Source organism: Kuraishia capsulata, genomic scaffold (genome assembly GCF_000576695.1).
Source record: "Kuraishia capsulata CBS 1993 genomic scaffold, Kuraishia_capsulata_scaffold_7, whole genome shotgun sequence".
NCBI lineage: Eukaryota > Fungi > Ascomycota > Pichiomycetes > Pichiales > Pichiaceae > Kuraishia > Kuraishia capsulata.
The window spans coordinates 637,166-665,134 of NW_019172956.1; the positions used below are offsets into that span (position 1 = coordinate 637,166).

The 27,969-nt window shown below is 47.0% G+C and overlaps 12 protein-coding genes across 12 annotated transcripts; 6 read left to right on the plus strand and 6 right to left on the minus strand.

Annotated features, from left to right (window-relative positions):
* Window positions 1-158: 158 nt before the first annotated feature.
* KUCA_T00005806001 (uncharacterized protein) lies at window positions 159-986 on the minus strand (the record flags this gene model as incomplete). The annotated part of the gene is made up of 1 exon (XM_022602697.1): window positions 159-986. The coding sequence occupies one exon, from the start codon at window positions 984-986 to the stop codon at window positions 159-161; it is 828 nt and encodes a 275-aa protein (XP_022461796.1).
* A 360-nt stretch (window positions 987-1,346) lies between these two features.
* Window positions 1,347-3,596, minus strand: KUCA_T00005807001 (uncharacterized protein; the record flags this gene model as incomplete). Its single annotated transcript, XM_022602708.1, has 1 exon — window positions 1,347-3,596. One exon carries the CDS (start codon window positions 3,594-3,596, stop codon window positions 1,347-1,349), a length of 2,250 nt encoding a protein of 749 aa, XP_022461797.1.
* A 599-nt stretch (window positions 3,597-4,195) lies between these two features.
* On the minus strand, window positions 4,196-4,676 carry KUCA_T00005808001 (uncharacterized protein; the record flags this gene model as incomplete). Its single annotated transcript, XM_022602719.1, has 2 exons — window positions 4,196-4,578; window positions 4,670-4,676. The coding sequence occupies 2 exons, from the start codon at window positions 4,674-4,676 to the stop codon at window positions 4,196-4,198; spliced, it is 390 nt and encodes a 129-aa protein (XP_022461798.1).
* A 358-nt stretch (window positions 4,677-5,034) lies between these two features.
* Window positions 5,035-5,933, minus strand: KUCA_T00005809001 (uncharacterized protein; the record flags this gene model as incomplete). Its single annotated transcript, XM_022602730.1, has 2 exons — window positions 5,035-5,853; window positions 5,928-5,933. 2 exons carry the CDS (start codon window positions 5,931-5,933, stop codon window positions 5,035-5,037), a joined length of 825 nt encoding a protein of 274 aa, XP_022461799.1.
* A 242-nt stretch (window positions 5,934-6,175) lies between these two features.
* Window positions 6,176-6,579, plus strand: KUCA_T00005810001 (uncharacterized protein; the record flags this gene model as incomplete). The annotated part of the gene is made up of 2 exons (XM_022602741.1): window positions 6,176-6,432; window positions 6,486-6,579. 2 exons carry the CDS (start codon window positions 6,176-6,178, stop codon window positions 6,577-6,579), a joined length of 351 nt encoding a protein of 116 aa, XP_022461800.1.
* A 520-nt stretch (window positions 6,580-7,099) lies between these two features.
* Window positions 7,100-7,804, minus strand: KUCA_T00005811001 (uncharacterized protein; the record flags this gene model as incomplete). Its single annotated transcript, XM_022602752.1, has 1 exon — window positions 7,100-7,804. The coding sequence occupies one exon, from the start codon at window positions 7,802-7,804 to the stop codon at window positions 7,100-7,102; it is 705 nt and encodes a 234-aa protein (XP_022461801.1).
* Window positions 7,805-9,165: 1,361 nt separating this feature from the next.
* KUCA_T00005813001 (uncharacterized protein) lies at window positions 9,166-10,370 on the plus strand (the record flags this gene model as incomplete). The annotated part of the gene is made up of 2 exons (XM_022602763.1): window positions 9,166-9,183; window positions 9,249-10,370. 2 exons carry the CDS (start codon window positions 9,166-9,168, stop codon window positions 10,368-10,370), a joined length of 1,140 nt encoding a protein of 379 aa, XP_022461802.1.
* Window positions 10,371-11,178: 808 nt separating this feature from the next.
* Window positions 11,179-13,152, plus strand: KUCA_T00005814001 (uncharacterized protein; the record flags this gene model as incomplete). The annotated part of the gene is made up of 1 exon (XM_022602774.1): window positions 11,179-13,152. One exon carries the CDS (start codon window positions 11,179-11,181, stop codon window positions 13,150-13,152), a length of 1,974 nt encoding a protein of 657 aa, XP_022461803.1.
* A 611-nt stretch (window positions 13,153-13,763) lies between these two features.
* Window positions 13,764-16,262, plus strand: KUCA_T00005815001 (uncharacterized protein; the record flags this gene model as incomplete). The annotated part of the gene is made up of 1 exon (XM_022602785.1): window positions 13,764-16,262. The coding sequence occupies one exon, from the start codon at window positions 13,764-13,766 to the stop codon at window positions 16,260-16,262; it is 2,499 nt and encodes an 832-aa protein (XP_022461804.1).
* A 198-nt stretch (window positions 16,263-16,460) lies between these two features.
* On the minus strand, window positions 16,461-17,819 carry KUCA_T00005816001 (uncharacterized protein; the record flags this gene model as incomplete). Its single annotated transcript, XM_022602797.1, has 1 exon — window positions 16,461-17,819. The coding sequence occupies one exon, from the start codon at window positions 17,817-17,819 to the stop codon at window positions 16,461-16,463; it is 1,359 nt and encodes a 452-aa protein (XP_022461805.1).
* A 228-nt stretch (window positions 17,820-18,047) lies between these two features.
* Window positions 18,048-19,709, plus strand: KUCA_T00005817001 (uncharacterized protein; the record flags this gene model as incomplete). The annotated part of the gene is made up of 1 exon (XM_022602808.1): window positions 18,048-19,709. One exon carries the CDS (start codon window positions 18,048-18,050, stop codon window positions 19,707-19,709), a length of 1,662 nt encoding a protein of 553 aa, XP_022461806.1.
* A 1,737-nt stretch (window positions 19,710-21,446) lies between these two features.
* Window positions 21,447-27,794, plus strand: KUCA_T00005818001 (uncharacterized protein; the record flags this gene model as incomplete). The annotated part of the gene is made up of 1 exon (XM_022602819.1): window positions 21,447-27,794. One exon carries the CDS (start codon window positions 21,447-21,449, stop codon window positions 27,792-27,794), a length of 6,348 nt encoding a protein of 2,115 aa, XP_022461807.1.
* Between the last annotated feature and the right edge of the window lie 175 nt (window positions 27,795-27,969).

The window sequence follows — 27,969 nt, forward strand, 5'->3', positions numbered from 1 at the left end:
TATATTATTTGCCAAAATTGGCACTATTCAGCCCGAATTCAGCCCAAATTCCTCACAGCTCACATTCTGAGTACCCAAGTATCTCATTCTTCTTTTTTTTCCTACAAGTGCTTCAATTCTCATATCATGGTTCATTATTCATTCTAAGATACTGGGCACTACCCCAGCATGCTCCTCTTACGGCCACGCAACCTGACATCTTCTAATCTTCTCAATGTCTCTGTACACGCCTTGGCGCCTAGTTTGCCTTTAAGCTTATGGGCGGCTTCGTAACCCGCCACTAAAAAGCCATTATACTCTTTGGCATACACGGAGTGTGTGCTTGTCAATGCTCTCTCCAAGACGTACAAATCAACGGCCCTGTCTTCAGCGAGACCCGAGTAGGAACTCAAACCAAAATCAATCAGCGTGGGTCTTTCCACTTCGTTGGTTTTTGAAGCTTTGAGCATTATATTAGAGCTTGTAAGATCACCATGAACGATTCCCTCTAGGTGCAATTGGGCCACCATTGCACCAACGCGCTTCATGATATCCTCAGCGACCGCACCAAGAGCGATAGATTTGGCGTGGTCTTCCGGTACAGCCTCCTGTCTTCTCTCCATCAGCCACAACCAGTTCTTCAGAGAGCTTACAGTTCCATCTTCGAGTGTGAAACCAACAAAGTCCATCCAGATGATCCCATTCGTGCCATCCATCGCCAACAGCCTCGGAGCATCCACTCCAAGCAGCAACAGTTTTTGCAACAATTTGGCCTCTGACGCCGTTCTGGATCGTGTTATTTGTGAATCCAAACGCGGATGACGATAAGGCTTGGGTGGCCTGTATTTAACAATGAATTTCGTCTTGTTGTCAACCAAAGCCGGTTTCGTTTTCAGATATGGATGCGTCTCAGTGGTGAACACTATGGCTTCCGCACCCTGTGACACCACCTCCAGCGAAATTCCTGCCAAATGCCTCTGTGCTGTTGCAACCAGTTCTGCACTCATTGTCTCTTCCAATTGGTGGAGTCTTGTATATCAGTAACAGTTTGATCTGCTAACAATCTTCGTTTGATAAGGGTGAAAAATTTGGGATGCATATTGGAGTGTGCACGTCTATGCGGAGATCAGAAAGAACATCAGACCAGTGATCAAAATGGCTGAAAATTCATGGTGAAAATGTAATTAAATTCTCTGAAAAAAGGTCAGCATAGTATGATTTGGTGAAAAGATAGCACTGGTCGTCCTTACTTAAGACAATACTCTACGGCTGACCGAAATGGCGTCCCTCCTACTTACCTTCTTCATCAAACGTTTATTACCGTAACGGGGTTACTTAGCCGTAACAGTCTCGTCTTCATTCCAGAATCACTTAGAACCAGTACCATACTTGGCCCTCCACTCGTCCACCTTCTTCTCGTCGATTCTCTTGAATAAATACTCAGCCTTGCCAATACAGTGACCACCACCAATCCAAAGACTGAAACGGTCTGGAATGGCCAATGCTGGAACGTTGAGTTGTCTCTCTATGGCAGCAGTGGTCGATGGCATGTAAGGCGTGATCACTGCTGAGACCAGGTAGATCAAATTGAGACCAATCGCAACAACAGCATCCGACTTGTCTGGATGATCATTGTACAACGAGTTGTCCAGTTTGTTGTCCTGGAGGAACTGGTTTCCTCTTGCGGAAATGGCCATTGCAAGCTCAAGTCCCTTTCTAAGATGGGATTCTTCCATTTCAGTGATGTACGACTGAAGCAAAGCGTCCACATCAGCAACAGTCTGCTTGTAGTTGGGACAATTTTCTGGGTTGTATTCAGGAACAACACCGTTGTACTTGGCAACGACAAACTTCACCAGACGGTTCACAAAGTTACCCAGATTGGCCAGTAGCTCGTTGTTATTCTTTCCAATGAATTCAGCCCAAGAGAACTGCGAGTCAGAGGTTTCTGGTCTGACCGAGGCCAGGTAGTATCTCCACACGGAGGGTGGGATACCAGTCTGCTGGGCATTATCACCAAACACACCGATGTTTCTAGATTTGGAGAACTTTCCGCCCTCGTATTGCAAGTACTCGGTGGTGTTGAGATGGTGGAGCATAGTCCATTTCTCCCTGGTTCCAATCTCCGAAGAAGGGAACACAACGGTGTGGAAGGGCACGTTGTCTTTTCCCATGAACTGGTACAATTGCACATCATCTGGTTGTTTCCACCATTTCTCCCAGTCATCAGTATAGTTAGCTGTTATGGAGATGTATCCAATACAAGCGTCAAACCACACATACAGCACCTTGTCCTCGAAACCCTTCAATGGCACAGGAGTACCCCAAACCAGATCTCTGGTGATAGCACGGGGCTGGAGACCTTCCTTAAGCCACGAATACGTGATGGTCTTGGCGTTCTTGGACCAACGGCCCTTAGTGCAGGCTTCATCAACCCATTTGGTCAATTCCGGCTGCAATTTGTCCAGAGAAAGGAAGACATGGGTGGAATCCTTGGGGATTGGTGTTTCACCATCCAGCTTACAATGAGGATTGATAAGCTCAAAAGGATTCAGTAGGTTTCCGCACTTGTCGCACTGGTCACCACGAGCATCATCATAGTGACACCTTGGGCACTCTCCCTCGACATAACGGTCGGCAAGGAAACCCTTATGCTTGGAACAGTAAAGCTGATGCATCACCTGCTCTTCCAAGAACCCGTTTTCATGGAGCTTTAAGAAAATGTGCTGGGCAATTTCGGTCTGCTTGTCAGTGGTTGTACGTCCAAAGTAGTCGAAGCCAATCTCGAACCACTTGTAGATATCGGAATGCAAATGGTAGTACTTGGTGCACAGTTCCATGGGCGTGACATTCTCCTCCAAAGCCTTGGTTTCGGTAGCAGTACCGTACTCATCAGTTCCTCCAATAAACAGCGTGTTATAATTACGAGCCTTGGAGTATCTGGAGAAGATATCAGCACTCAGAACAGATCCAACAATATTTCCCAGATGAGGAACGTTGTTAACATAGGGCAGCGCAGAGGTGATCAGCACGTTGCGCTCGTCCTTTTTGGGAAGAATTGCCCCAGTCACTTTCTTCACAAAAACAGTCTCATTGAGTTGCTGGGCCCCAGTATTCGTAGCTTTGGGTCTCTCCAGCTTGGTTACAGCTGAAGTAGCCTCAATTGCAGTTTGCACAGCAGAGGCAAACTGTTCGAACCAGTTCTTCAAGGCGAATTCAGCAGAGCTGTTCTTAGCGAGAGGATACAAAGATGAGAACAGAATAATTTGTTCAGGAGATGTGACATCAACACTGGCAAATGAAGCACTGGAAAGAGCTCCGGCGTCGAACTTGCTGGATGACAACCCGGGATACACTGTCAACCGTTCGGTTTTCACAGCCTCGGTATCAGAGAAGGCATCCGGTCTGGTAGAAGCAGCAAGATACTGCACAACAGCATTTGGTTCGATCAAAGTGAAGTTCGTCTTGTTTTCGTGGAGCAAGAACGGCTTGGAACCGTCGGCATCGACAGAGATTTTCAGCTGTGCGGCGTACGCAGCAACCGCAAGGTTTAGCTTGAGATTTGACGAGAATGCCTTGGCATTGTTGCCCTTAGCATAGAACAACTCTAATGGCATGGTACTTCGGGTTGCTGGGGGTTGAGAGAGCGAAGGCAAGAAGGAGGAAAGGAGGAAGGAGGAAAGGCTGATGACTCCCCACGATGGTGATTCGTGATGATGATTATGTGATTGGGGTATGCACGTCCAAAATGTTGGAGAGGCATGGAGATATAGAGGGCATGTAGTGGGGTTATGCGGAAAAAAATTCGATAAAATCACAGGAATTTTGTGCGAATGAAATGGTTGTAATGATTGCTTGCTATTTATAAAATAACGCAATTAGTTATGCGGTGCGGTAAGAGTAGGTGAGGAAAACGCGAAGCTGTCGAGAGCTGGAGTTGACGATGCGAGGATTGTGACAGTTTCAACATTTCTGACAAGTTTGAAAATCCTGCAAGATCTTGATTGTCGTTCAAAACCTTCATATAAGTTTCAGCGCTTTTTCTGAGTTCTTGGTAGCCCTGATAGTCTGGTATGTGCCATGACTGCCTGTCCACTCTATTGGGTATGCTGGTGCCAGTGGGCGATTGGCTGAGATGAAAAGGTCTTCCCAACTACGTTTTTCAACTGCATATCATCTGTACTGCGTTCTCCTGTCTCCGGTGAACGCCTGAGTTCTAGCTAATCCTTGCGTTCGCAATCAGCTGTTCTAGACCGTTCAATGCCTGATCCTTTTCCTCGAATTCCTCTACCTTTTCTTCCTCCTTCACCTCTGATTCCCCTCGTCTTGTTGGCGACATGATGTGAAGGCCATTATCAAGATATCCCGGGGCGACCTTGCGGATTGCCTGCTTCTTCCAGGCTTCAAACGGCGCCTTTCGTTCCTCAATGCCCGCTACGTCCGCAGCAAGTTTTCGACACATCCGTAAAGCATCATTTGCATCAGCAATTGACTCTTCCAAAAGATCTTTGGACAATTCGGCTGGAAGTCGCGCGAGTGTGAAGGAGGGAGTTGAGGGTCTTCCTAGCTCTGAAGGAGACACAACTAATGGGATCTGTGCTAATAATGGGTCTTGCAAGGTCAGTATGAGAAGACAGCAGATTAAAAATCTAACAGAACAAATCTTTCAAATATTAGATCGATAACTTACTTTTCATGAGTTGTTTTGTGAATGGAAAGTACAAAGATAAGAGACGATGATACAGGTCAGTTCTGGGGTTAGCGAGATCTAGATGTCAGTCACGTGATGAATGACTTGGGCTATGTTCCTCCTTCTGGATTAATTGACTCTGATAGAACTGGTTGATTGCACAAATTTGATTACTTTGACTGGTTTTAGTGATTTAAGATGGATCACGATGTTTGAATAGCCGAGGAAATGTAAAAAGTTGAGCTTCCCAGGTTCTTGTTCTGATGATTGGTAGATTTTTCTAGTTTCATACATTTTTCACATTTCTACCCAATCTACAAATGCAAATTTGTGAAATTAATTTGGATTTTAGCTCTCTCTTTTTCTCATATATACAATCCGAGAGACACTGAGCTCTTTGCAATAGCACTTCCCTTAACACTCTTCATAAATTCTGGACCAGGATGCAGATACGACTCCACAACGAGTCCACAATCTACCAGCAAGTCCAGATCGCACTTTTCCAAATTCAAATGGATTGCACCTTCTCCATTCACCACAAGAACAAGCACAGATTTCCCAAGTGCTTTGACGGTGGCAGCCATACTTGCCACTGGCCCAGTGATGAAATGTGGCGGCGCGAGCGGCTGCAGCTGGGCTATCAAGCTGTTGGCCTGCTTATCGTCAGATCCTTCTTTCAGCACCTCGATGGTATCGCGACCCAGCTCAGAAGTTCCGATCCCAAGGAGCGTATCAAAGGGAATCTCAGCAGAAATCACGCGTGCAATTGCATGGTAAACCCGATTATCAAGATTTGGAACGGAAACAAAAGATATCACCCCAGTCTCAAGAGTCACTGTATAAACTGGAACACTCACAGGCTTCAAATCCTTAAATTCTTCTTCGTTCACGTACAACTGTTCATCCTCATCAAATTCAGCAATATATTCCAAATCATTGTCGTCTTTCACGGGCGAGATAACGATTCTGCCGGACTCTATAACTCCAGGTAGTTGTCCAAGAGCATCAGTGATAATGCGAGTAGCAGAACACGCCACCACCAAATATTCAGTTCTCGCAGAATGAAGGTGCACATACTCAACTTTTGGTAGCAATGAAGGAGATGCCGTTAGAGGGTCTTCCTCTCCGGACTCGAGTTCAGAGAGTAAGTGTCTCGGAGCAGGTTGTTCGGTCCACGGTTTGATCTGGGAAGTTAGTAACGTGTATGGAACACAGACAAAAGAAAAAACAAAAGTCATCCAATTTAAATCAAACTTACCAACATGATTGATATGCTTCCAATATACACAGAAACGGGGTTTCAGGCGTAATTTACTTGCAATGGCGTCTGGAGATGTATACCCAAGCCTCACATCCATCTAAATGCGAGAGGCGATATTTCAATCAGGGTCGTGGCGCAAGCAGAATTCCCCGAGACTCGATAATCGCCTACAACGCGGCCATGTCCTCAAATGTAGAAGCTTTGCTTTCGTGTTTTCAAGGAAATTTGATCCCGAATCTCTCAAAATGGCGTCAACTGGAACCAAGATAGAGGACCTTTCACTGAGCCTCAACAGGCTCCAGAACGAACTGCAGGACACTGTGTCGAACCGCCAGAGACTGGAGACTCAGTTCCAGGAGAACAAGATTGTCAAGGCCGAGTTTGACAAGTTGGGGGATGAAGCCAAGATATACAAACTGGTGGGCCCTATTCTGCTTCCCCAGGACAATACTGAGGCCAACATGAATGTCGACAAGAGACTTGAGTTTATCGAGGATGAGATGTGAGTGTAGACTACTAGATGGGTGTTTGGACTGCTACTGACTATTAATACAGCAAGAGATGCGAGGCTAAAATTGAGACGACCCAGACGGAGATTCAGACGAAATCGATGGAGCTGAATGCGTTGAGGACGGGTGTGGCTGCGTGAAGAAGGCGGGAGAAGCACAATGTGAGATGATGAGACTGGAGAGAGGAGACAAGTTTGACGAGAAGAGAGACACGAAGTGTGACAAACGAGATTGAAGAGAAGATCTATGTTATGACAGATATGAGACAGTCTAGAAAAGAGACCTAGACAGTTTTTTTGAGCGCAAAGATCATTCACTATCCTTCTCAATGAACGTGAGATGTATGATCACAGACAGAATATAATAAGATAGTCCAAGAAATCAACCAACTTGGAAGGGTAGGAAAAATTGTGTCACAATTATGTAGACGACCTAGACTGGCAATTAATTTGTTAATTGCTAATTATCTATGGTCAAAGCTTTGGCCCGTATTGGTTGCCTAGTATCCAATAACACTGCATAGCACCAAACACCTTTTTTTCATGTCATCTATACTCTCTCTGTACACGTATCTATTGAAAATAAATGACGAACAATATTTAGTCAAGTTCTCATTTCGCCATTATCACATTCGTTACAAGCATCATCATCAAATGTTGCTCAGCCTCTCACTAGCTGACTCTTTAACAAGTTCACAAACGACATGAGACTAAACACTCCCCACTCCTCAACGTCATTATACGCTGTACCACACTTATCAACAGCGTCTAGCTTCGAAGCCACAAACTCCAGGGTATCCTTGAACCCTTCGCTTTTGTCACCGAGTTGAAACAGTTCGGCCTCGACGTATGCCATCGAGAGTGAGAGTCGTTTAGCATACCATTTGAAGTCGTTAGAGGCATCACCTGCGTACCACGAAAGATCATCCGACAAAGCGTGCAATTCCTCGAGAGAAGAGGCCACATTCGAGGGCAAAATAATGGTGGCCAGAGCCTCGTGATAATGCGGCAAAACAGCTTCATTTCCAAGCAGTCTGAACTGAACCAGCTTCAGCAACGCACCGTATTCGTCTTTTGCACCGTCGATCACCGCAACGTGGTTTTGCTGTAGTCTCACCCTCTGGGTCTTTAGATGGTGCAAAACAAGTGACATGACCGGTCCATGTGAAAAGTTAAAACTCGACCGAACTCCCGGGGACAGCGACAAATCATTGAGTGCAAGATCTATCGAACGCTCTGTGAATCCGGTAGTTGGCACATGTGAGAGGGCAGCAGCCAATACTTTTGTTTGGATTGTGTCAGTTATGATTGTGGGATTGACATGCGCACCAGAATGATACAGTCTCCTAAACGAGTTTGCCAGCATTGGTTTGGGTGTATAGTTCTTTGAATTAAGAGTGAGTTTGGGGTTCTTGCGATCAAACGTTGTCCCACTGGGAAGAGCGAGATATTGGTCACGTGATCTTTAATGCGCTCACTTCTCACAATGGTCCCTGTTATAGTGTCTGAAAATTCAGTCTTTTGCTCGAAAATCAATGAATATACGAAGTCAAATTTGTGTGATGGCTTCCTATGTTACATCCATAGACTTCTGGAAGCGTTTCGTTTACATTTCTCCCTACACTGCTCAAACATACTGAAGTCTTAGTGCACACCTCTCGGTTGCGACCACATCTAGCAGAAAGGACCGTTTCCCATCCGATCAACTGTAGTTAAATTGCGAATGGCTCAACAGAGTAGCATGATGGGAGACCATATGCGAAACCTGGGTGTTGCAATCTTTTTGCCAGCTGAAGGTCTCCCACAGTCTTGGGGTCAGGGCCTCTGTAGCCAGTGTGCCTTAAAGAATGAAGTGGTTGCAGTTTCAGTTCCAACCAGCTGAATTGGAGGAAACCACATAAAATGACTTCGTATGTCCTACTTCTTGAAAACGAAACCGAAGCCTGAATCAGTCGAGGACACGATCGAGTCCGCAGCCCAGCTCAGGTCTACTGCCCAAGGCGCGGCTCAAAGTCGTGCACCACCCATCGGGATCTATTTACCCAATTCAAAGGGCAGAACCGAACTTATTATTCCGAGGGTCGGGCATTTAAACTGCTGTTCCACTGCGTCCGATTTGCCCGTTGGGAAAGAGCCCTGGCTACATGGATGACAAACGAGTATTCAACGGGTAGCCCTTTGTTCCAGCGGGGTTGATTGGCGACGGCACGATGTGATAAATCAAATAAGGTCTGACACCTGGGTCCAAAACTCCAACATACTGTTGGAATATTTGAAGATTGTAACAAAATAAGGTTCATGAGACATATTTGGGTGGTAGAGTCAGTGATCGCCTGACTTGAAGCATGCTACTAGAAGCCAGTTCCAAGCTGCAAACCAGAACCAAAGATCATTGTAGATATCCACGACTACACCTTGGTTCTGAATGCCATATATAGCCACCAAACGGTAATTCCCTGTTGAATAGTAGATATTACATATGCGCACCAAAATAGGAATAAGATTCCCAACTGCGATATCCGGCCCACTTCCGGAACAATTACGAGATCCCGGAAAGCAGCAAGCATGCCTTTTGCGGCAAAGAAGAGCAGGCGATAACCCGATTGGGAGAGGGGAGAAATAGGCTACTGTCCGCTGAAATATAAAGAGGGCCATCTGGAACATTTCTCAACTCCTCCCTTAGTAAACAACTTGCAAACCATATTTGCACAGTCAATTAATCCAGAAATGTCTACCGAAGGTAAAGTAGGTAATTGAGAGGTTTGATTCAGGACTCCGATCTTATTTGCGTATACTAACTAACTCTACAGATCATCACATGTCAAGCCGCTGTCGCTTGGGAAAAGGGACAAGACCTTTCAATTGAAACCATCGAGGTTTTGCCACCAAGAGCACACGAGGTCAGAGTCAAGGTGGAGTACACCGGAGTTTGCCACACAGATGCTTACACTCTTTCCGGTAACGATCCCGAGGGAGAGTTCCCCGTGATCTTTGGCCATGAAGGTGCTGGTATTGTCGAATCTATCGGTGAAGGCGTGACCAACGTCAAGGTGGGCGACTCGGTTGTTCTCCTGTACACTCCAGAGTGTAAGGAGTGCAAGTTCTGCAAATCTGGAAAGACCAACTTGTGTGGAAAGATCCGTGCTACCCAGGGCAAGGGCCAGATGCCGGATGGAACCGTCCGCTTCAGATGCAAGGGCAAGGAATTGCTCCACTACATGGGCTGCTCGTCCTTCTCCCAATACACCGTCGTTGCGGATATTTCTTTGGTTGCCGTTGACCCATCTGCTCCTAAGGACCGTACCTGTTTGCTCGGCTGTGGTATTACCACCGGATACGGTGCTGCCGTCAACACTGCTAAGATAACCCCAGGTGACAACATCGCCATCTTTGGCGCTGGCTGCATTGGTCTTTCTGTGATTCAGGGTGCTGTGACCAAGAAGGCTGGCAAGATCATTGTGGTCGATATCAATGAGAACAAGAAGAAGATGTCGTTTGAGTTTGGTGCTACCGACTTTGTCAACCCAGCCACCTTGCCTGAGGGCGTCACCATCGTGGACAAGCTGATCGAGATGACCGATGGTGGTTGCGACTTCACCTTTGACTGTACCGGAAACGTCCAGGTGATGCGCAATGCTTTGGAGGCGTGCCACAAGGGATGGGGTGAGTCCATTATCATCGGTGTTGCTGCCGCTGGTAAGGAAATCTCCACCCGTCCATTCCAGCTTGTCACCGGAAGAGTCTGGAGAGGTTGTGCCTTTGGTGGTATCAAGGGTCGTACTCAAATGCCTCAATTGGTGCAGGATTACAAAGATGGTAAGATTAAGGTTGACGAGTTCATCACCCACCGTCACCCATTGAAAGACATCAACAAGGCCTTCCACGACATGCACGCTGGTGACTGTATCAGAGCGGTTATCACCATGGACTAATTGGTTCTTAACTTATTAACGAAACTGAGAATAGTGCATCATGTTGTAAAACGTAGCGTAACATAGAGATGCAACCGCAACAACGCAACTGATCGGAACTGTAAAAACTCCGGTACCTTGCTAGCACTAGTTCCTTTTACAGACGAACCTGTCAGGCCGTATTCCCCACTTCGAAACACCCCACGCATTTACTGGCGGTAATATGCATATGCACGATTGGCTTCTTCAACGAAAAAGCCGCCGAGATTCTGGAAGAGATGCCATGAAACATGCTGGGATTTCAAGTTTTTGATTTGAGCAGAACTTGGATGACTATGAGGGGCAAACTGGTGGTCTATGACTTTTGGGATCATTAACCGCCAGAATATGCAGGGGGAGGTTTAAGCGGCTAATACTTGATGGAAACACTACCAAATTACTTTAAGTGCCCTGAACCGTGCTGAAAGCCCTCGAAAATGAGCCAACGAGCCTCATCAGATCCATCTCACCCACAACGCTGCTCCAATAGTATGCAAGGTTACCGCAATTATAGGACAACCACTAATAAAATGAGGGTTTTTGTGTCCTAACGCGCCCTCCTTGAACCTTACCGTCTTTAGTGCATCACTCAAAGGTAGTGCACGGAGTACTGAAAAAATCGTCAACACAGTCGCTGAACATTTATTTGGCCCAGGACATGAAAGAGAGGCTAGGAAGCCACACAAAAAGGGTTTGAAAGCGAGCAAAAAAAAAGCGCCCCACAAAGGCCGTGACCTGTTTATTTCTGTTTGATTACCACACCTTGTCCTCGCCCTCAAAACCTCTCTGCATGTCTACATCGTCACCCTCCTCAACAGCCTCAGCGCAGCCGTCGCTGGACCTGTATGTGGTGATCCATATCTCCACCACGGCCGACGACCAAGGCATCTACATCACTAGGGATAATTCAGAGATTATTGAAATAGCGTGGTCGATTGTGGATGCTGTTAGTCTCGAGGAGAACGCCAGCGATGCGGTTTTCGTGAAGCCAATGAACACTCCCATCACTCCTCTGTGCACCTCTGCTACTTCACTTACGTGGGATCAGGTGAAAAACGCTGGAAGTTTGAAGGAAGCCATTGAAAAGCTCGACGAAAGCATTCAGAAACACGCCGTGACGCCAAAGAAGTCATTTGCATTTGTCACTTTCCAATCGTGGGACTTGAGAATGAAGCTCACCAAAGAAGCCCGTGAAAGGTCTATTGTTTTACCAGCATATTTGGAGCTTTCGCGCCATTTCGATCTGCGTCGTGAATTCTTGGCCTATGAGGAGCTGGTGCTATCTCCTGACTCGGCTACTCCTTATACTGCACGCTTGAACCAACTGACGCTCAACACCGTTTGCCAGACCCTGGCCATAGATGTATCCAGCATAGAGTCTGCCAATGGCCAGAAACCATTTGCACTTTCGATGCCAAGACGTGCTTCCGATGAAGTGCAGATTATGAAACTGATACTGGGGTATTTTGCAAAAAATGCGCCATCGGGATCGACTATCCTCCAAAATCCTCACGACATGCACCGCGATCTAACTCAGTTTCTGGGTGAGCGCTCCAAGGTACTGTATATGACGAATTTACCCATAGACACCACCCAAAGTGAGCTCGAGTCATGGTTCACACAGTTTGGTGGAAGGCCAATTGCATTTTGGACCATGAAGGCCCCTTTGGAACGCAATGCTCAGCCAGGTGCCAAGCCAACTGGCGCTGGGTTTGCTGTTTTTGCTACACACGAAGAGGCGATCGACTCGCTTGCTATGAACGGTCGCAACCTTACTGACAAGGTGATTGAAGTTCAGCCGTCTTCGGTGGTTGTTCTTGACAAAGCGCAAGAAATCCTTGCTCCTTTCCCATCTTCGAAGAACAGACCCAGACCCGGTGATTGGACTTGTCCTTCGTGCGGCTTTTCCAATTTCCAAAGAAGAACCGCGTGTTTCAGATGCTCGTTCCCAGCAGCCTCGGCAGCCGCTATTCAAGAATCTATGTACAATGGACCATCCTCTGGAAATGGCCAATACCAGCAGTACCAGTCCGCCTCACAATCGCAAGCTCAGCAGCCTCAACAGCCCCAGCAACCTCAGCAACAGATCAACACCTCTCTTCCCAACTTGTCGGGCATCTATGGAACTGCTCAGCGCCTAAATTCGACTCTTTCGCTCAACTCTCCACAGCCGCAGCAACAGCCATCTCAGCCCCAACAGTCTCAGCAACAACAAAACGGCTCGTCCAACGTTCCGTTCCGTGCTGGCGATTGGAAATGTATCAACGAAAACTGTTCTTACCATAATTTCGCGAAAAACATCAGCTGCCTGAAGTGTGGAGCTCCGCGTGCAAACTCTACCGGCACCTTGCAACACCCCCAGCCCAGCCATGAGTACTACCTTCCACAACAACAACAGCAACAACAACAGCACCAAAACAATTATCTTCAGCGCACAAACTCTGCGAATGGTCCAAATGGTCACAATGGCCACAACGGCCACAACAACCACGCAAGACCTGGCTATTACCAGCAGATGCTTAACAGTGGCAGCATCTACCAGCAACAACATGGTTCTTCAGGCCATCTGCACTACACCAACACCTCGACTAACGCTTCTGGTGCTGGTTCTGGAAACGGTTCTCATTATCATACTCCGCCTCAGCAGCAGTATATGGACCATTCATCGGCTCTATCGCCTGCTGTTGAGGACCTCAAACACCTTGCCAACCGCTTGGGAGGCCTTAACCTGTACAATAGCCAGACCGAGCTGGAGAGGAAATAGTCGGTATAGAACAGTAACGAAAAGTATTTTGAAATTATCTGCTAAGAAGCATGCTTCTGTAGTGTTGTGCGTTTTGAATATGCTCAAGTTGGTGAAGTTAAATGTTCACGTGTACCAACTAAAAGGGCACATAACCACTCTCTTATCAGTGATACGTCAACATTGAGAGTTTATGCAGAAGTTAGTATGAAAAATTTGAAACATATAAGCTTTGAAAATGTAGTTAGGGTATATGCCTAATAGGGAAACATATAACGCTCGAAACGGTCCAATCTGATGCCCTATAGACAATACTTTACAGACGCCTGACAGGTTATGGTAAAGACACGCATGACAAGGGCTGATTTAAGACAACACCCAGGCCACCAGGCATGCGAAAACTTCAGAAAAAATCAATTTAATAAACAGAAACTACTCGGAAGAAACTGAAATACCCATTTTCTCCTTTCAATAGCCGCTGGTGGAGAACCAAATTGGGCATAGGTCGTGCTTCATATCAAACACTGGGCTCACAACCATTTCCTATTGTTTTCTACTTGTGACGCCATTGAAACTAAACCACTGATCTAGTCTCATACCCGTCTCTCGCCGTTTTTTTACGGTTCTGCTCAATGTCAGAAGATAATGATCCGCTCTACCAGCCGCAGACGGTATTCCGTGCCCAGTTGTACTTCTGTACAGTTCTGGGGCTGCTCATCTTCTTCCTGTTCTGCTTTGTCCGCTACAGATTCCCGCTTGTATACGGGATTCGTTCATATCGCAACAAGAGGATACGGCCACTTCCAGATAACCTGTTTGGGTGGATTAGAGTTCTTTATTTGATCACAGACGACGAAATTTTGCAACTGGCAGGGCTTGACTCCTACGTGTTTTTACGTTTCTTCAAGATGTGTATCATTATGTTGGCCACACTTGCCCTCTTTGCTTTGGGAATTCTCAGTCCAATTCGGTATCTACTGACGGGAAGTTTTGATAAGGATTACCCTGAGTGGGTTGTGCAGAGTCGCATATGGGACACGCTCAACAAGAAGGAGGACCCATTTGCGTACCTGTTGGTTTGCACCATCTTCACGTACGTGTTTACGGGTCTTGTGTATTACTTCTTGTTCAAAGAAACTACACGTGTAATCCGCACACGTCAGAGATGTCTTGGAAATCAGAAATCGTTGACAGACCGGACGATTCTGATCTCGAATATACCCTCCAGGCTGAATAACGATGCTGCTTTGAGAGCCCATGTAGAGGCTTTGGGTGTTGGAACGGTTGAAAGCATCACGATAGTGCGGGATTACTCCGCGTTGGAGGCCGCTTTTGAGGAGAGAGCGGAATTGGTGCGAAAGCTGGAGCTCGGCTACAGTCAGTACTACGGACTTGATATTCGTATTCTGAGAAAGAATGAAGTCCCTTCAACCACTTTGAGGGCGTCTGGAGACTCGGTCGTTTTGTCTGGTGGCATTGACCGGGGCACAGAGATTTTGGGTCCGGTTCCATCTAAGAAGAGACCCACAACGCGACTGGGAGGCTTGTTCAGTACCCAGGTAGATGTTCTAGACTATTATGCCCACAAATTGGTCCAGATTGACGCAGAAATCTTGGAATTGAAACAGAGAGATGATTTCAAGCTTGTCAATGATGCTTTTGTCACTTTGGACTCGGTTTCAGACGCCCAGATGGCAGCTCAGGCAGTGCTTTCGCCGAACGTGTTCCAGCTGATCACGCGTCTGGCACCAGCACCTCGCGATGTCAACTGGTCACACTTCCTTCTGAGCGCAAAGGAGAAATTCGTGCGGACAAACGCAATTGAACTCACATGTCTGGTATTCTCTGCTCTTTTGATTATACCGATCAGATACATTACACCTCTATTGAACGTGGAGAGTATTCGAAAGATGTGGCCGGATTTTGGTGATTATCTCATAAAACACGAGCTTTTGAGAACGTTGGTAACAGGTCTGCTTCCTACTTATCTATTCACGCTGATCAATGTGGTGCTGCCTTATATCATTTCTTTCCTGTCTAATTTGCAAGGACTGGTCTCCAAGGGCGATGCAGAGCTCGGAATCATTCGCAAGAACTTCCTCTACATCTTTTTCAACTTGTTTTTGGTGTTCACATTGTTTGGAACATTTGCGAGCTATAAGGCTTTGCTAAGTGATACGACCAAAATTGCTCCTGTACTAGCAGCTTCCATCAAGAGACTTTCGTTGTTCTACGTGGATTTGATCATTCTCCAGGGACTCACGATGTTTCCGTTCAAATTGTTACAAGTTGGTGATATTTTCCTAGTTTTCTGGCAGTATGTGATGTGTTTCCGCTGGCAAACTCCTAGAGATTATCGTGATCTCTTCTACAAACCCGCGATTTTCGAGGTGGGACTCATCCTTCCCCAACACATCCTCATCTTCATCATCACGTTGATATACTCCGTCATTTCCACCAAGATCGTCACATCTGGCCTTGCCTACTTCGTGATAGGCTTTTACACTTACAAATATCAGTTGGTTTATTCGATGGTGCACATCCGCCATTCCACCGGAAAAGCCTGGCCAATAATTTTCAAGCGTGTTTGTCTCGGAGTGGTGTTTTTCCACCTCACGATGCTCGGAACTTTGGCCCTGGAAAGGGCGTATATACTGGCGATTTTGGTGGTTCCTCTGCTTCCCACAACGATCATGGCACTAGTATTCTTTGATCGCAACTACTTGCCTCTGCTGTACTACATTGCTCTGGATGCCATCAAGACTTCCGGCGAGTCTGTGGAGGCACATGACTTTGACGACACTGCTGTTGAGGACTCCGTGGTGTATCTGCATACGCCCACTCCGTCATTGGCTCCAGAGCAACAGCCGTTATTGGAGCGGTCTCTACGGAAGAGGAGAAGCACAATTGACGAGGAGCGTGAAGAGTTTCAGAATTACACACACCCGTGTCTTGCAGACCAAATGGACGGGCCATGGATCGGGTTTGTGGGTGATTATATCGATACTGTCCAGTATTACATTGCTGTTGAGCACGGAAGTGAAAGTGAAATAGACCAACTAGACCAAGGAGCGGAGCCAATCACCTCTGTGATCATCCGCAAGAAGACAACTACAGTTGAGTATGACTGAGAGACCTCAAGCCCACCACCTACTAATTTGCGTTTTCATAACCAAAGAACTACCGCTTCGCTATTTCGCCTAGAAATATTGTAAACTGCGCTCTTTTGTCCTTTTTCGGATCCAGAATATCAACTTTCTCCATCTGTGGTATTCTGCACGCTCTGCAGCATATGAATCACCAGCTGCATGACCTGTGCATCCTCCTCCTCACAACATCACCACGCCAACAGCACTTCTTTTCACCACATCTGCCTCCTTGGTCTTCTCGTCAATACCTCCAGCAATAGGAAACGCCTTGTAATTGAACAGGTAAAAGTTCAAAAACCCATCACCTCCACCAAACTTCAGATCCTGCAGGAAAAGAGCATTGTCCTGAGACGAAACAGCATTGAAGACATCGACACCAAGACCTTTACACACCACCAGACAGTCCCCAACCAGTAACTTCAGTCTGTCAGCAAGAGCCTTGGTTCCAGCAGGATCAAAACGAGGCTTATCAAGACCAGCTTCAGAGGCATAGTAGAATAGATAAGCGACTCCCAACTTCTCGTGAGTGGCATTGTCGAGAACAGAAAAGGGCAGCAGGTAGAACGAAACAAAGTCGGTGATGCGACCCTCAGTTTCGGAAACATAGCAATGAACAACCTTCTCAGTATCATGAGGATCAATCAGCATGTGCTCTAGCTCTTCTTCAGTAAAATGCTGAACCAACTCAAGTCGAGATTGATATCTATCAAACAACTCCTTCATCTGAGGGATGTCCTTCTTGATAGCTGTTCTCCAACCAGGAGTCTTGGTCTCTAATCCAATGGTATATTTGGCAACCATCTGGGCCTTTGTCTTTCCCTGAGGCAACACGCTGAATCCTACATCCAGCAAGTTAGGCCAGTTTAAGGGACGATGGTAGTACCGGCACGTGGTCACAGGAGAGGGCAGAACCTTACCCACAGTGTACAGAGCCTGCCAGATGTTCTGTCTGTTAACTCTCCGCGTGATCTCTCTGATCAGAACAGGTGCCAATCTCTTAGCACGCAGCTTCTTGTGGATACAGAGAAAGTTGATTTCAACCGCCTTCATTTCGGTATCTCTGACAGAAAGAGTGGCAGGAACAGCCGATATGAAGGCCACCAGTTTGCCAGAAGCCTTAACACGAACACCAACATGCCAATCACGACGCCATCCTGGTGGTTTCAGAGCCCAGTCAAAAAACTCGGCCGAGTAGGCAAATCTGAACGTGGCATCTTGGTCCTCGACATAATGCCCGTAAAGAAGCTCGTACACCTGCTTGGTCTCGGCAGCATCGGTGAGATCCATGGTAACCCACTCAAAATCGGCTAGAAGCGGCAATGGCTCGGCGGGAACATCCGCTGGCGTCTTCCCAACATTAATCTCACCTTCTTGGTCGACTTTCTCGTCTAAGCGTGCAACAGGCTGCGTCTTCCAGAACTTGTAGTCCGCCATCTGCTTCTGCTCAGGCTCGCTCAGACTCTGGCCCATTGCCAGCATCCGCAGCATCTCTTCGATCGACTTTTTGCCAATAGCCTTGTCGTCCTTCTTGTCGCTCATTACTATGCTGCTTTTGAAATTTGTCAATACTTGGAAAACGGACCCAACGCCTTTCTCGATGGTCTCCTCAACAGACGTACGTGGAGTGGAAAGTCGTGCATCACCGAGATGATCTCTGGACGTGCGCTGCCAAAGTCGAAAAAAAATTTAGGCATCTTGAAAAATTTCAGTCCCAGTAGCACAGCTTGAAGGTTGTCCATTTCCAACGGCAACAAGTGATTCTAAAAAATGATTTCTGCCACTGCATGGGTTCCAAGGGGTTTTCCCAGCGAATTCCCTGAAAAGTATGAGCTGAACGACGAGGAGATGGCACGGATCGAAGCTATGTCCGAACTGCATCTAGGAGACGCCAGGGCCACGCTTGAAGAGGCTCAGGGCGCCGAGGAAGGCATTCAGTCGCAGCTGGAAATAGATGACGATCTAAGGGAATACGATCTAGAGCATTACGATGATGACGAGTCTGCGGACATTGATCCCGACTCTGGAGAAGCTCTCTCGATGTTCCCAGGATTAGCTAACAACTCCAGAGCCAAGATGCACACGGGCGAGGATGGCCAGGCACACGTGAGTCTCGGAGATGCGAACAACGAAGACGAAGACGATGATGACATTGAGCTTGCAGAGGAAGATGAAGAGGAACGCCAGATGGAGAAGGCCGACCTACAGGTGCTTCCTACAGACAACATGGTTCTAGCGGCCAAGACCGAAGACGATGTGTCTTATTTGGAGGTATATGTTTACGATGATGGAGCTGATGAAAATACTCATGGAGTGGCCCCAGGTCATGTGCGTGAGGCCAGTTTGTATGTGCATCATGACCTGATGCTACCAGCTTTTCCATTGTGTGTTGAGTGGGTCAACTTCAAGCCAAGAGAGGCTGCAGATTCGGAAAATATTGGCAACTTTGCCGCGATTGGTACTTTTGACCCCACAATCGAAATATGGAACCTTGACAGCATTGACAAAGCGTTTCCAGATGTGATTTTGGGCGAAACCGACGAGTCGACCGGTGTGCTCTCCAAGAAGAAGAAGAAGACCAAGAAGAATGCTAAGCATGTAACCACACACCACACAGATGCAGTCTTGTCTCTAGCTCATAACAAGGCATATCGTTCTGTACTGGCTTCGACGTCGGCAGATTCCACTGTTAAGCTATGGGATTTGAACCAGTGTGTGGCAGCCAAGTCTGTTGCAGGCCTCCACGGTGGGAAACATGTCTCGAGTTCCACCTGGGTTCCTGAAGAGGGGTCAGTGCTTTTGACCGGTGGATATGATGGGTTTGCAGCCCTTTCTGATGTGAGGATCGAGGGTGATTCCGGAGTCAAGCGCTGGGGCGTTAACGGAGAAGATGTAGAGACCGTCACATGGGCCAGAGACTCACAGTTTTATGTGGGAACCGACCACGGAAATGTCTACTGTTTCGATGCTCGTGGAGAGGACAAGCCAGTTTGGACCCTGCATGCTCACGATTCCGGAATCACGAGTTTACAGTCTAATTCTGCGGTTTCTGGAATGATTCTCACCAGTGCTATGTCCGATAAAGCGGCCAAACTGTGGAAGGTCCAAGGAAATAAACCTTCGATGATTTTAAGCCGCGACTTTGGCGTCGGAAATGTCTTGACAGCCTCTTTTGCGCCTGATCTCGAGGTTGCCGGAAACGTTGTGATTGGAGGAGCCACAGCCCAAGGGTTGACTATGTGGGATGTATTCAGCAACCGGTCTGTGAGGGCTGCGTTCAAGGAACCTCTTGCCGAATTACAGGCGCTGGCAGCCGACAAGGCGAGCCAGAGCGGCTCGAAGTCGAGATTGGCAAGCAAATACAGAGGTGATTTTGACGAGGTGGTTGTGGTTGTTGGGCAGGACGATGAAGATGATGATGACGAGGAATAGAGGATTAGCCCGTGTAATAGTAATAGAATGAGAGTTTGTGACGAACTGGAGAAGAAATTGGCGATAGAGAAAAGTGATGGGCAAGAGCAAGGGCCCCAATCACTGCAGCCCTGAAATGCAAGATTCCATGACACAAAAATAAAATTAGTCAATTGATATAGGAGAAACAGATGTCGTATTGGACCCGCCAAATATCGCGAGTTTGATAAGAATAAGCAGAAAATGGTGAAGATAGTGGTGACCAAGGTTGGTGGTGATGGTGCAGAAGGTTACCTGCATACTGCTTCCAGGCTTCCTCCAGGCCCGCTTGTGGCCCTCAAATAATAAATTATGCAGAAATCTCGAGCAAAATTGATAAAAAATAACAAATTCAAACGGATAGAACAATTTGAAACTCGAAAATTGGCAAAAGTATCACCGAGAAAACCAAGGATTCCGAAAGAATCCTAAACTGCAGCTGATACCGAACATAGATATCCAATAGCATGCGTTAATGCATATATCTACCAATCTGCATACAAATTTCCAAACAATGGAAGCCCAATAAAATCTCCATAAAACACCCAATGAAAGCGCATGAAATTCCAATTTTGTATTGTGAATATCATGTGTCGTAGGGAAATTTCCTGGCTAATATAATATCAATATTTAGTGAACAGAGGAAACCAATAATCCCCAGTATCGTGTAGCTGATACCTCTGCAATCATCTCATACATTCGCCAGACAACTGCGAAAATTTCAAAATTGCAGATACCAGCTGAAGTCTTACATTGATAACAACACAAAAAACTGATAAGACGCCCACGGTACCAATTCCTGGATTCTGCATTTCATCCTCCGCCATCTCTTTTCACCCAACCTCATTACTATTGTGCGATGTTCACCGGACCGGTTCCGGTGAGTCACTATTGATAGTGTCACTCACAATCTTCTTTGGGACAAAGGCGTGTGCTACCAATCGTCGGCGTTTGATTCGCTGGCCCTGTTTGGGCAACTTCTCCCGGGGACCGGCTGCACTTGGCAGTAAAGTGGGGGTATTGCCATCAGGTCTTGGGACATGATAGCAGCATAGTTCGCCAAAATCTGCCAAAGCTTTAACCGAATTTAACACATCTCCAAGTTTCCGTGTAGGAATAGCCTCTAGGTATGTGACCCTATAAATTTATCACACTTCACCCCCGCAAACCCTCAAAGCGTCCCCCTCCATCCAGTTCTGGCTTACGAGACATTGATCGCTGATTGGCCACTGATTAAGGGCCAGTTTACTGATCTGAGTGGTGCACACACACCTTCCCTGCCCGTCTCCGGCCATAGGTGCGACATGCGTCCTGGTTGTATTTCCTTGTTCAACAAGCAAAATTTTCTCCCGGTTCTTCTTTCCTCTCTACACCATCTTTCTGCTCTTTTTGACTTTTAGCTACTGTTTGGATTACCAGAGACGCTCCTTTAGTTGCTGAAGACCGTCTGGCTGTTTAGTTTTTAAATTCCGCCTTTTTTTCGTTGTGAAAACAGCTTTTTGTAAACCAAACAAGTGAAAAGTCTCCAGAACAAGGCGAAAAGCTTCGGATTTAGGCTATTTGCGAGTTGATCTTTTGTTGTTTGGAAATAGCTGGTATTTTATCTCTTGAAAGTGTAAGTTCTTGTTTCTTTGTTAGGGGTTGCAACCTTTTGAATTCTAAGTCTTATCTTGCTACCCCCTCCTCGCTGGTTTCCACTGACTAACCTTTTCAGACAAAATGTCCGCTCCAGAAGAACCAACAAAGGTCTACCAGTACGACGAGGTTCCGGAGAACAAGTCGTGGGCTTCAACATTGCCTGTGGCAAAGGGCCTTTACAACCCCGAATACGAGAAAGATGCATGTGGTGTTGGTTTTGCCTGTCACATCAAGGGAGATGTTTCCCACAAAATTGTGTCTGATGCCCGCTACCTTCTCTGCAATATGACCCACAGAGGTGCTGTGGGATCCGATGCGAGAGATGGTGACGGTGCTGGTGTCATGACTTCTATTCCACACAAATTCATGGTGAGGGAGTTTGCCTACCACTGCGATGCCAAGCTTCCAGGTCTCGGCCAATACGCTGTTGGTAATCTTTTCTTCAAAAACGACGATGCAGTTTTCCAGAAGTCCAAATCTACCTTTGAGAATATCGCCAAGTCGCTTGGCCTCAAGGTGCTGGGATGGAGACCAGTTGCGCACGACTCCTCCATTCTCGGTCCCGCTGCTCTTTCGCGCGAGCCGCTGATTTTGCAGCCAGTTGTTGTCTTGGAAGAGGCTCCTCTTGAGATTTCGGAGGCTGAATTCGAGACTAAGTACCAAAAGAAGTTCGAGAAGCAGTTGTTCATACTGAGAAAACAATCTACTCATACCATTGGTCTACACAACTGGTTTTACATCTGTTCCCTTTCTAACAAGAACATCGTCTACAAGGGACAGCTGGTTCCAGCCCAAGTCTACAACTACTACCACGATTTGGTGAACGCGGACTACGAGGCTCACTTTGCCCTGGTGCACTCCCGTTTTTCTACTAACACCTTCCCATCTTGGGACAGAGCCCAACCTTTGAGATGGGCTGCTCACAATGGTGAAATTAACACCTTGAGAGGTAACAAGAACTGGATGCGTGCTAGAGAAGGTGTCATGGCGTCTGCTTTGTTCGGCGATGAGTTGGACAAGCTGTATCCTATCATCGAAGAGGGTGGTTCCGATTCTGCTGCTCTCGACAACGTTCTTGAGTTGCTTGTCATCAACGGTGTTTTGTCCTTGCCAGAAGCTATCATGCTTTTGGTACCAGAAGCGTGGCAAAACAACGAACAAATGGACCCAAAAAAGAAAGCCTTCTACGAGTGGGCTGCATGTTTGATGGAGCCATGGGATGGTCCTGCTCTGTTTACTTTTGCCGATGGACGCTTTTGTGGTGCCAATCTTGACAGAAATGGTTTGAGACCATGTCGTTTCTACGTCACCGACGACAACCGTATGATCTGTGCTTCTGAAGTTGGTGTCATCCCAATTGAGCCAGAAAAGATTGTTCAAAAGGGAAGACTGCAGCCTGGTCGTATGCTTTTGGTAGACACCAAGGAAGGAAGAATTGTTGACGACCGTGAACTCAAGAAGAACGTTGCTTCTCGTTTCGACTTCAAGTCGTGGGTTCTTGCCAACATGATCACTATGCCAGACCTTTTTGCCAAGTTGGCTGCCAAGGGTCTTGACGAGGCTAAGCTGACCCCACAGGTCGACTCTAAGAGCATCACAGTACAAACAGACCCTCGTCTCAAGGCTTTCGGTTACACATTAGAGCAAATCACAATGCTTTTGGTTCCAATGGGATCTGACGGAAAAGAGGCTCTCGGCTCCATGGGTAATGATGGCCCACTGGCCTGTCTTGCTGAACAACCAAAACTTGTTTACGAGTATTTCCGCCAACTATTTGCCCAAGTCACAAACCCTCCAATTGACCCAATCAGAGAGGAGATCGTGATGTCACTCGAATGCTACATCGGTCCTCAGGGCAACCTGCTTGAGATGAAGGCAGACCAGTGTAACAGACTCTTAATGCCATCTCCTGTTTTGTCTAACCAGGAGTTCAACGCTTTGACTCACGTTAATGAGGTTTATCCAAAATGGTCTGTTGCCACTATCGACGTAACTTTTGCCAAATCTGAAGGTCTGGTTGGATACACCGATGCTCTTGAACGCATTTGCCAAGAGGCCACTCAGGCCATCGTTGATGACCACCAGGTGATCATTTTAACTGACCGTGCCACTGATGCTGACAATGTTCCGGTCTCTGTTTTGATTGCTTGTGGTGCCGTTCACCACCATTTAGTGCGCCAGAAGCAGCGTTCTAAGGTCGCACTTATTGTCGAAACCGCAGAAGCAAGGGAAGTACACCATCTTTGTGTCTTGCTAGGTTACGGTGCTGATGCCATCAATCCGTACTTGGCCCTTGACACTTTGGTTCGTATGAACGCCGAAGGCCTCATCCGTGAAGAGCTTTCAGACAAGCAAGTCATTGACAACTACAAGCACTCTGTCGATGGTGGAATTCTGAAGGTCATGTCTAAGATGGGTATTTCCACTTTGGCTTCTTACAAGGGAGCACAGATCTTTGAAGCTTTGGGTGTTGATAACTCTGTTGTTGACCGTTGTTTCGCTGGTACTGCCTCCAGAATCAAGGGTGTTACCTTTGAGTACATTGCTCAAGATGCATTTTCTCTCCACGAACGTGGATTCCCATCTCGTGACACAATCAAACCGGTTGGCCTTGCCGAGTCCGGTGAATATCACTGGAGAGATGGTGGAGAAGCTCATGTGAACGAGCCTTCAGCCATTGCGAACATTCAAGACGCTGTCCGTAACAAGAATGAGCGTGCATACGAAGCCTACTCTAAGAAGGAATATGATGCTATTAAGCACTGTACTCTCCGCGGACTGCTCGATTTTGAATTTGAAAGTTCCACTCCGGTTCCAATTGACCAGGTTGAGCCTTGGACCGAAATTGTTCGTCGTTTTGTGACTGGTGCTATGTCGTACGGTTCCATCTCGATGGAGGCTCATTCTACTTTAGCTGTTGCCATGAACAGACTTGGTGGAAAGTCCAACACCGGTGAAGGTGGTGAAGATCCAGAAAGGTCTTCCGTCAATGACCACGGCGATACTATGAGATCGGCTATTAAGCAGATTGCCTCCGGAAGATTCGGTGTTACTTCCTACTATCTTTCGGACGCCGATGAGCTTCAGATTAAGATGGCTCAAGGTGCTAAGCCAGGTGAGGGTGGTGAGCTTCCAGGCCACAAGGTTTCTGGTGCAATTGCCAAGACTCGTCATTCCACACCAGGTGTTGGTTTGATCTCCCCACCTCCTCATCACGATATCTACTCCATTGAAGATTTGAAGCAGCTGATTTACGACCTGAAGTGTTCTAACCCACGTGCTCGTATTTCCGTGAAGCTCGTGTCTGAGGTTGGTGTCGGTATCATCGCTTCTGGTGTCGCTAAAGCTAAAGCTGACCACATTCTCATTTCTGGTCATGATGGTGGAACCGGTGCTTCCCGTTGGACTGGTATCAAATATGCTGGTTTGCCTTGGGAATTGGGTCTTGCTGAAACCCACCAAACTCTGGTGCTAAACGATTTGCGTGGCAGAGTGGTGGTTCAGACCGATGGCCAACTCAGAACCGGTCGTGATGTTGCAATTGCATGTTTGTTGGGAGCTGAAGAATGGGGATTTGCAACCACTCCACTCATCGCAATGGGATGCATCATGATGAAGAAGTGTCACACTAATGCTTGTCCCGTTGGTGTTGCCACCCAAGACCCAGAACTTAGAAAGAAGTTTGAGGGTACTCCAGAACATGTCATTAACTTCTTTTACTACCTTGCTAATGAGTTGAGAGGAATCATGGCGAAACTTGGTTTCAGAACCATCGATGAGATGGTTGGCCGTGCCGAAAAGCTCAGAGTTAGAGAGGATTTGCGTACCACCAAAAATGCAAACATTGATTTGTCTCCAATTCTGACTCCAGCTCACACCATCCGTCCAGGTGTTGCTACTCGTTGTGTCAAGAAGCAGGACCACAGATTGCATGTCCGTCTTGACAACAAGCTGATCGACGAGGCCGAAGTGACTCTTGACAAGGGACTGCCAGTAACCATTGACGCCGAGATCATAAACACTGACAGAGCTTGTGGTACCACGCTGTCATATCGTATTTCCAAGAAGTTTGGTGAGGCTGGCTTGCCACATGACACTGTTCACGTGAACATCAAGGGTAATGCTGGTCAATCTTTTGGTGCTTACTTGGCTCCAGGTATCACTCTTGAATTGGAAGGTGACTCCAACGATTACGTTGGTAAGGGACTGTCTGGTGGTCGTCTGATTGTTTACCCACCAAAAGACTCCAAGTTTAAAGCCGAGGAGAATATCTTGATTGGTAATACTTGTTTGTACGGAGCCACTTCAGGAACTGCCTTTTTCCGTGGTATTGCGGCCGAGAGATTTGCTGTAAGAAACTCTGGTGCCACCGCTGTTGTTGAAGGAACCGGTGATCATGGTTGTGAGTACATGACTGGTGGACGTGTCGTTGTGCTGGGTTCGACTGGAAGAAACTTTGCTGCTGGTATGTCTGGTGGTATTGCATACGTTCTGGACATTGCCCAAGAGTTCTCCGACAAGGTGAACTCTGAGATGGTGGAACTTACTTCTGTGACTGACCCATCTGAGATTGCATTTTTGCGTGGTTTGATCGAAGACCATCGCCATTACACCAACTCCGAGATGGCTGACCGTATTCTGAACAACTTCAATCACTTCTTGCAAAGATTTGTTAAGGTTTTGCCATACGAATACAAACGCGTTTTGGCTGAAGAGGCCAAAGCCAAGGAGGACGCTAAAAAGAAGGAAGTGAACAACTACCTTTCTTCTATCAAGGAAGACCCCGAAGCCGACATAACCAATGGAGAAGTTCTGCGTAAGAAGGGCCATCACCACAAGGATGAGCCCAAGGTGCTGGATTTGGAAGACACTGTTCTGGACATCAAGGCCGAGGAAAAGAAGGCAGTCAAACTGGACAAAGTTCGTGGTTTCATGAAGTACAGTCGTCGCAATGAGAAGTACAGACCAGCCAAATCTAGAGCTAAGGACTGGGCTGAATTGTCCAGTCGTCTTTCGAAGGAGGACTTGAAATTCCAAACAGCCCGTTGCATGGACTGTGGTGTTCCTTTCTGTACTTCTGACACTGGATGTCCTATCTCAAACGTCATTCCAAAGTGGAATGAGCTTGTTTTTAAGGACAAATGGTTTGATGCTTTGCAGAGACTGTTGATGACCAACAACTTCCCCGAATTCACCTCGAAGATCTGTCCTGCTCCTTGTGAGGGTGCTTGTACTGTTAACTTGACTGGATTTGAGGCCGTTGGTATCAAGTCCGTTGAGGCCGGAATCATCGATTACGGTTTCCAGCAGGGCTGGATTGTCCCTCAAATCCCAAAGGTGAGAACTGGCAAGAAGGTCGCGGTTATTGGTTCCGGACCTGCAGGTCTTGCTGCTGCTGACCAGCTCAACAAGGCCGGCCACTCTGTCACCGTTTACGAGCGTTCTGATAGACCAGGTGGACTGCTAATGTACGGTATTCCAAACATGAAGCTGGACAAGAAGATTGTCAAGCGCAGAACGGATTTGATGGAACAGGAGGGCGTGTCGTTTGTCTGCAACACCACTATTGGTGAAGATGTGACTGTTGACGAGCTCAGATCTCAGAACGATGCCGTTGTTCTTGCTGTTGGATCGACTATTCCAAGAGACTTGAAGATCCCAGGAAGATCGCTCAAGAACATCAACTTTGCCATGACCTTGTTGAAGTCCAACACCCAGGCACTTTTGGATGACCACCTAGAGGACATCAGACAACAAATGGAGGGCAAGAACGTAGTAGTGATTGGAGGTGGTGACACTGGTAATGACTGTCTTGGAACAGCGACCAGACATGGAGCCAAATCTGTCACCAACTTCGAGCTATTGCCACATCCACCAGCAACTCGCGGAAAGGATAACCCATGGCCTCAATGGCCTAGAATTTTCCGTGTTGACTATGGCCATGCTGAGGTCAAGGAGCACTACGGCAAAGATCCTCGTGAATACTGTATTTTGTCGAAGGAGTTTGTGGGAGATGAAGAAGGCAACGTTAAGGGTATCAACGCTGTTCGTGTTGAATGGAAGAGATCTGACAGTGGTGCCTGGCAGATGGCTGAAGTTCCCGGTAGCGAGGAGTTCTTCCCCGCCGAGGTTGTGCTTCTTTCTATGGGTTTCGTCGGACCAGAAGCTGAGAATTTGTCCGAGAGAAACAAGCGTGGAAACATCAACACTTATGACCCTAACGGTTACAAGGTTGCGGAAGATGGCAACTTGTTTGCTGCTGGTGACTGCAGAAGAGGTCAATCTCTGGTTGTTTGGGGTATTCAAGAGGGCAGACAATGTGCTCGTGAAGTTGATACATATTTGATGGGAGGGTCTAGGTTGCCAGGTAATGGTTCCATTGAGAGAAGAGATTATAAGTTATTGGAGGAGTTGGCAGCTAAGGCTTAGGTGAAGCGAGGACTTGAACTGTTTTTATTACTTTCTATTATTTTTTGTCTATGTTAAACTGAGTGCGTACTTGTAAGGTGGCTACAGTGTAGCCACATGCTTCGAGGTACACCGCGTCACAGCGCAGTACCAAGACGAATGAAACAAACCGTCAACAGTACCGGGTAATTAAAAT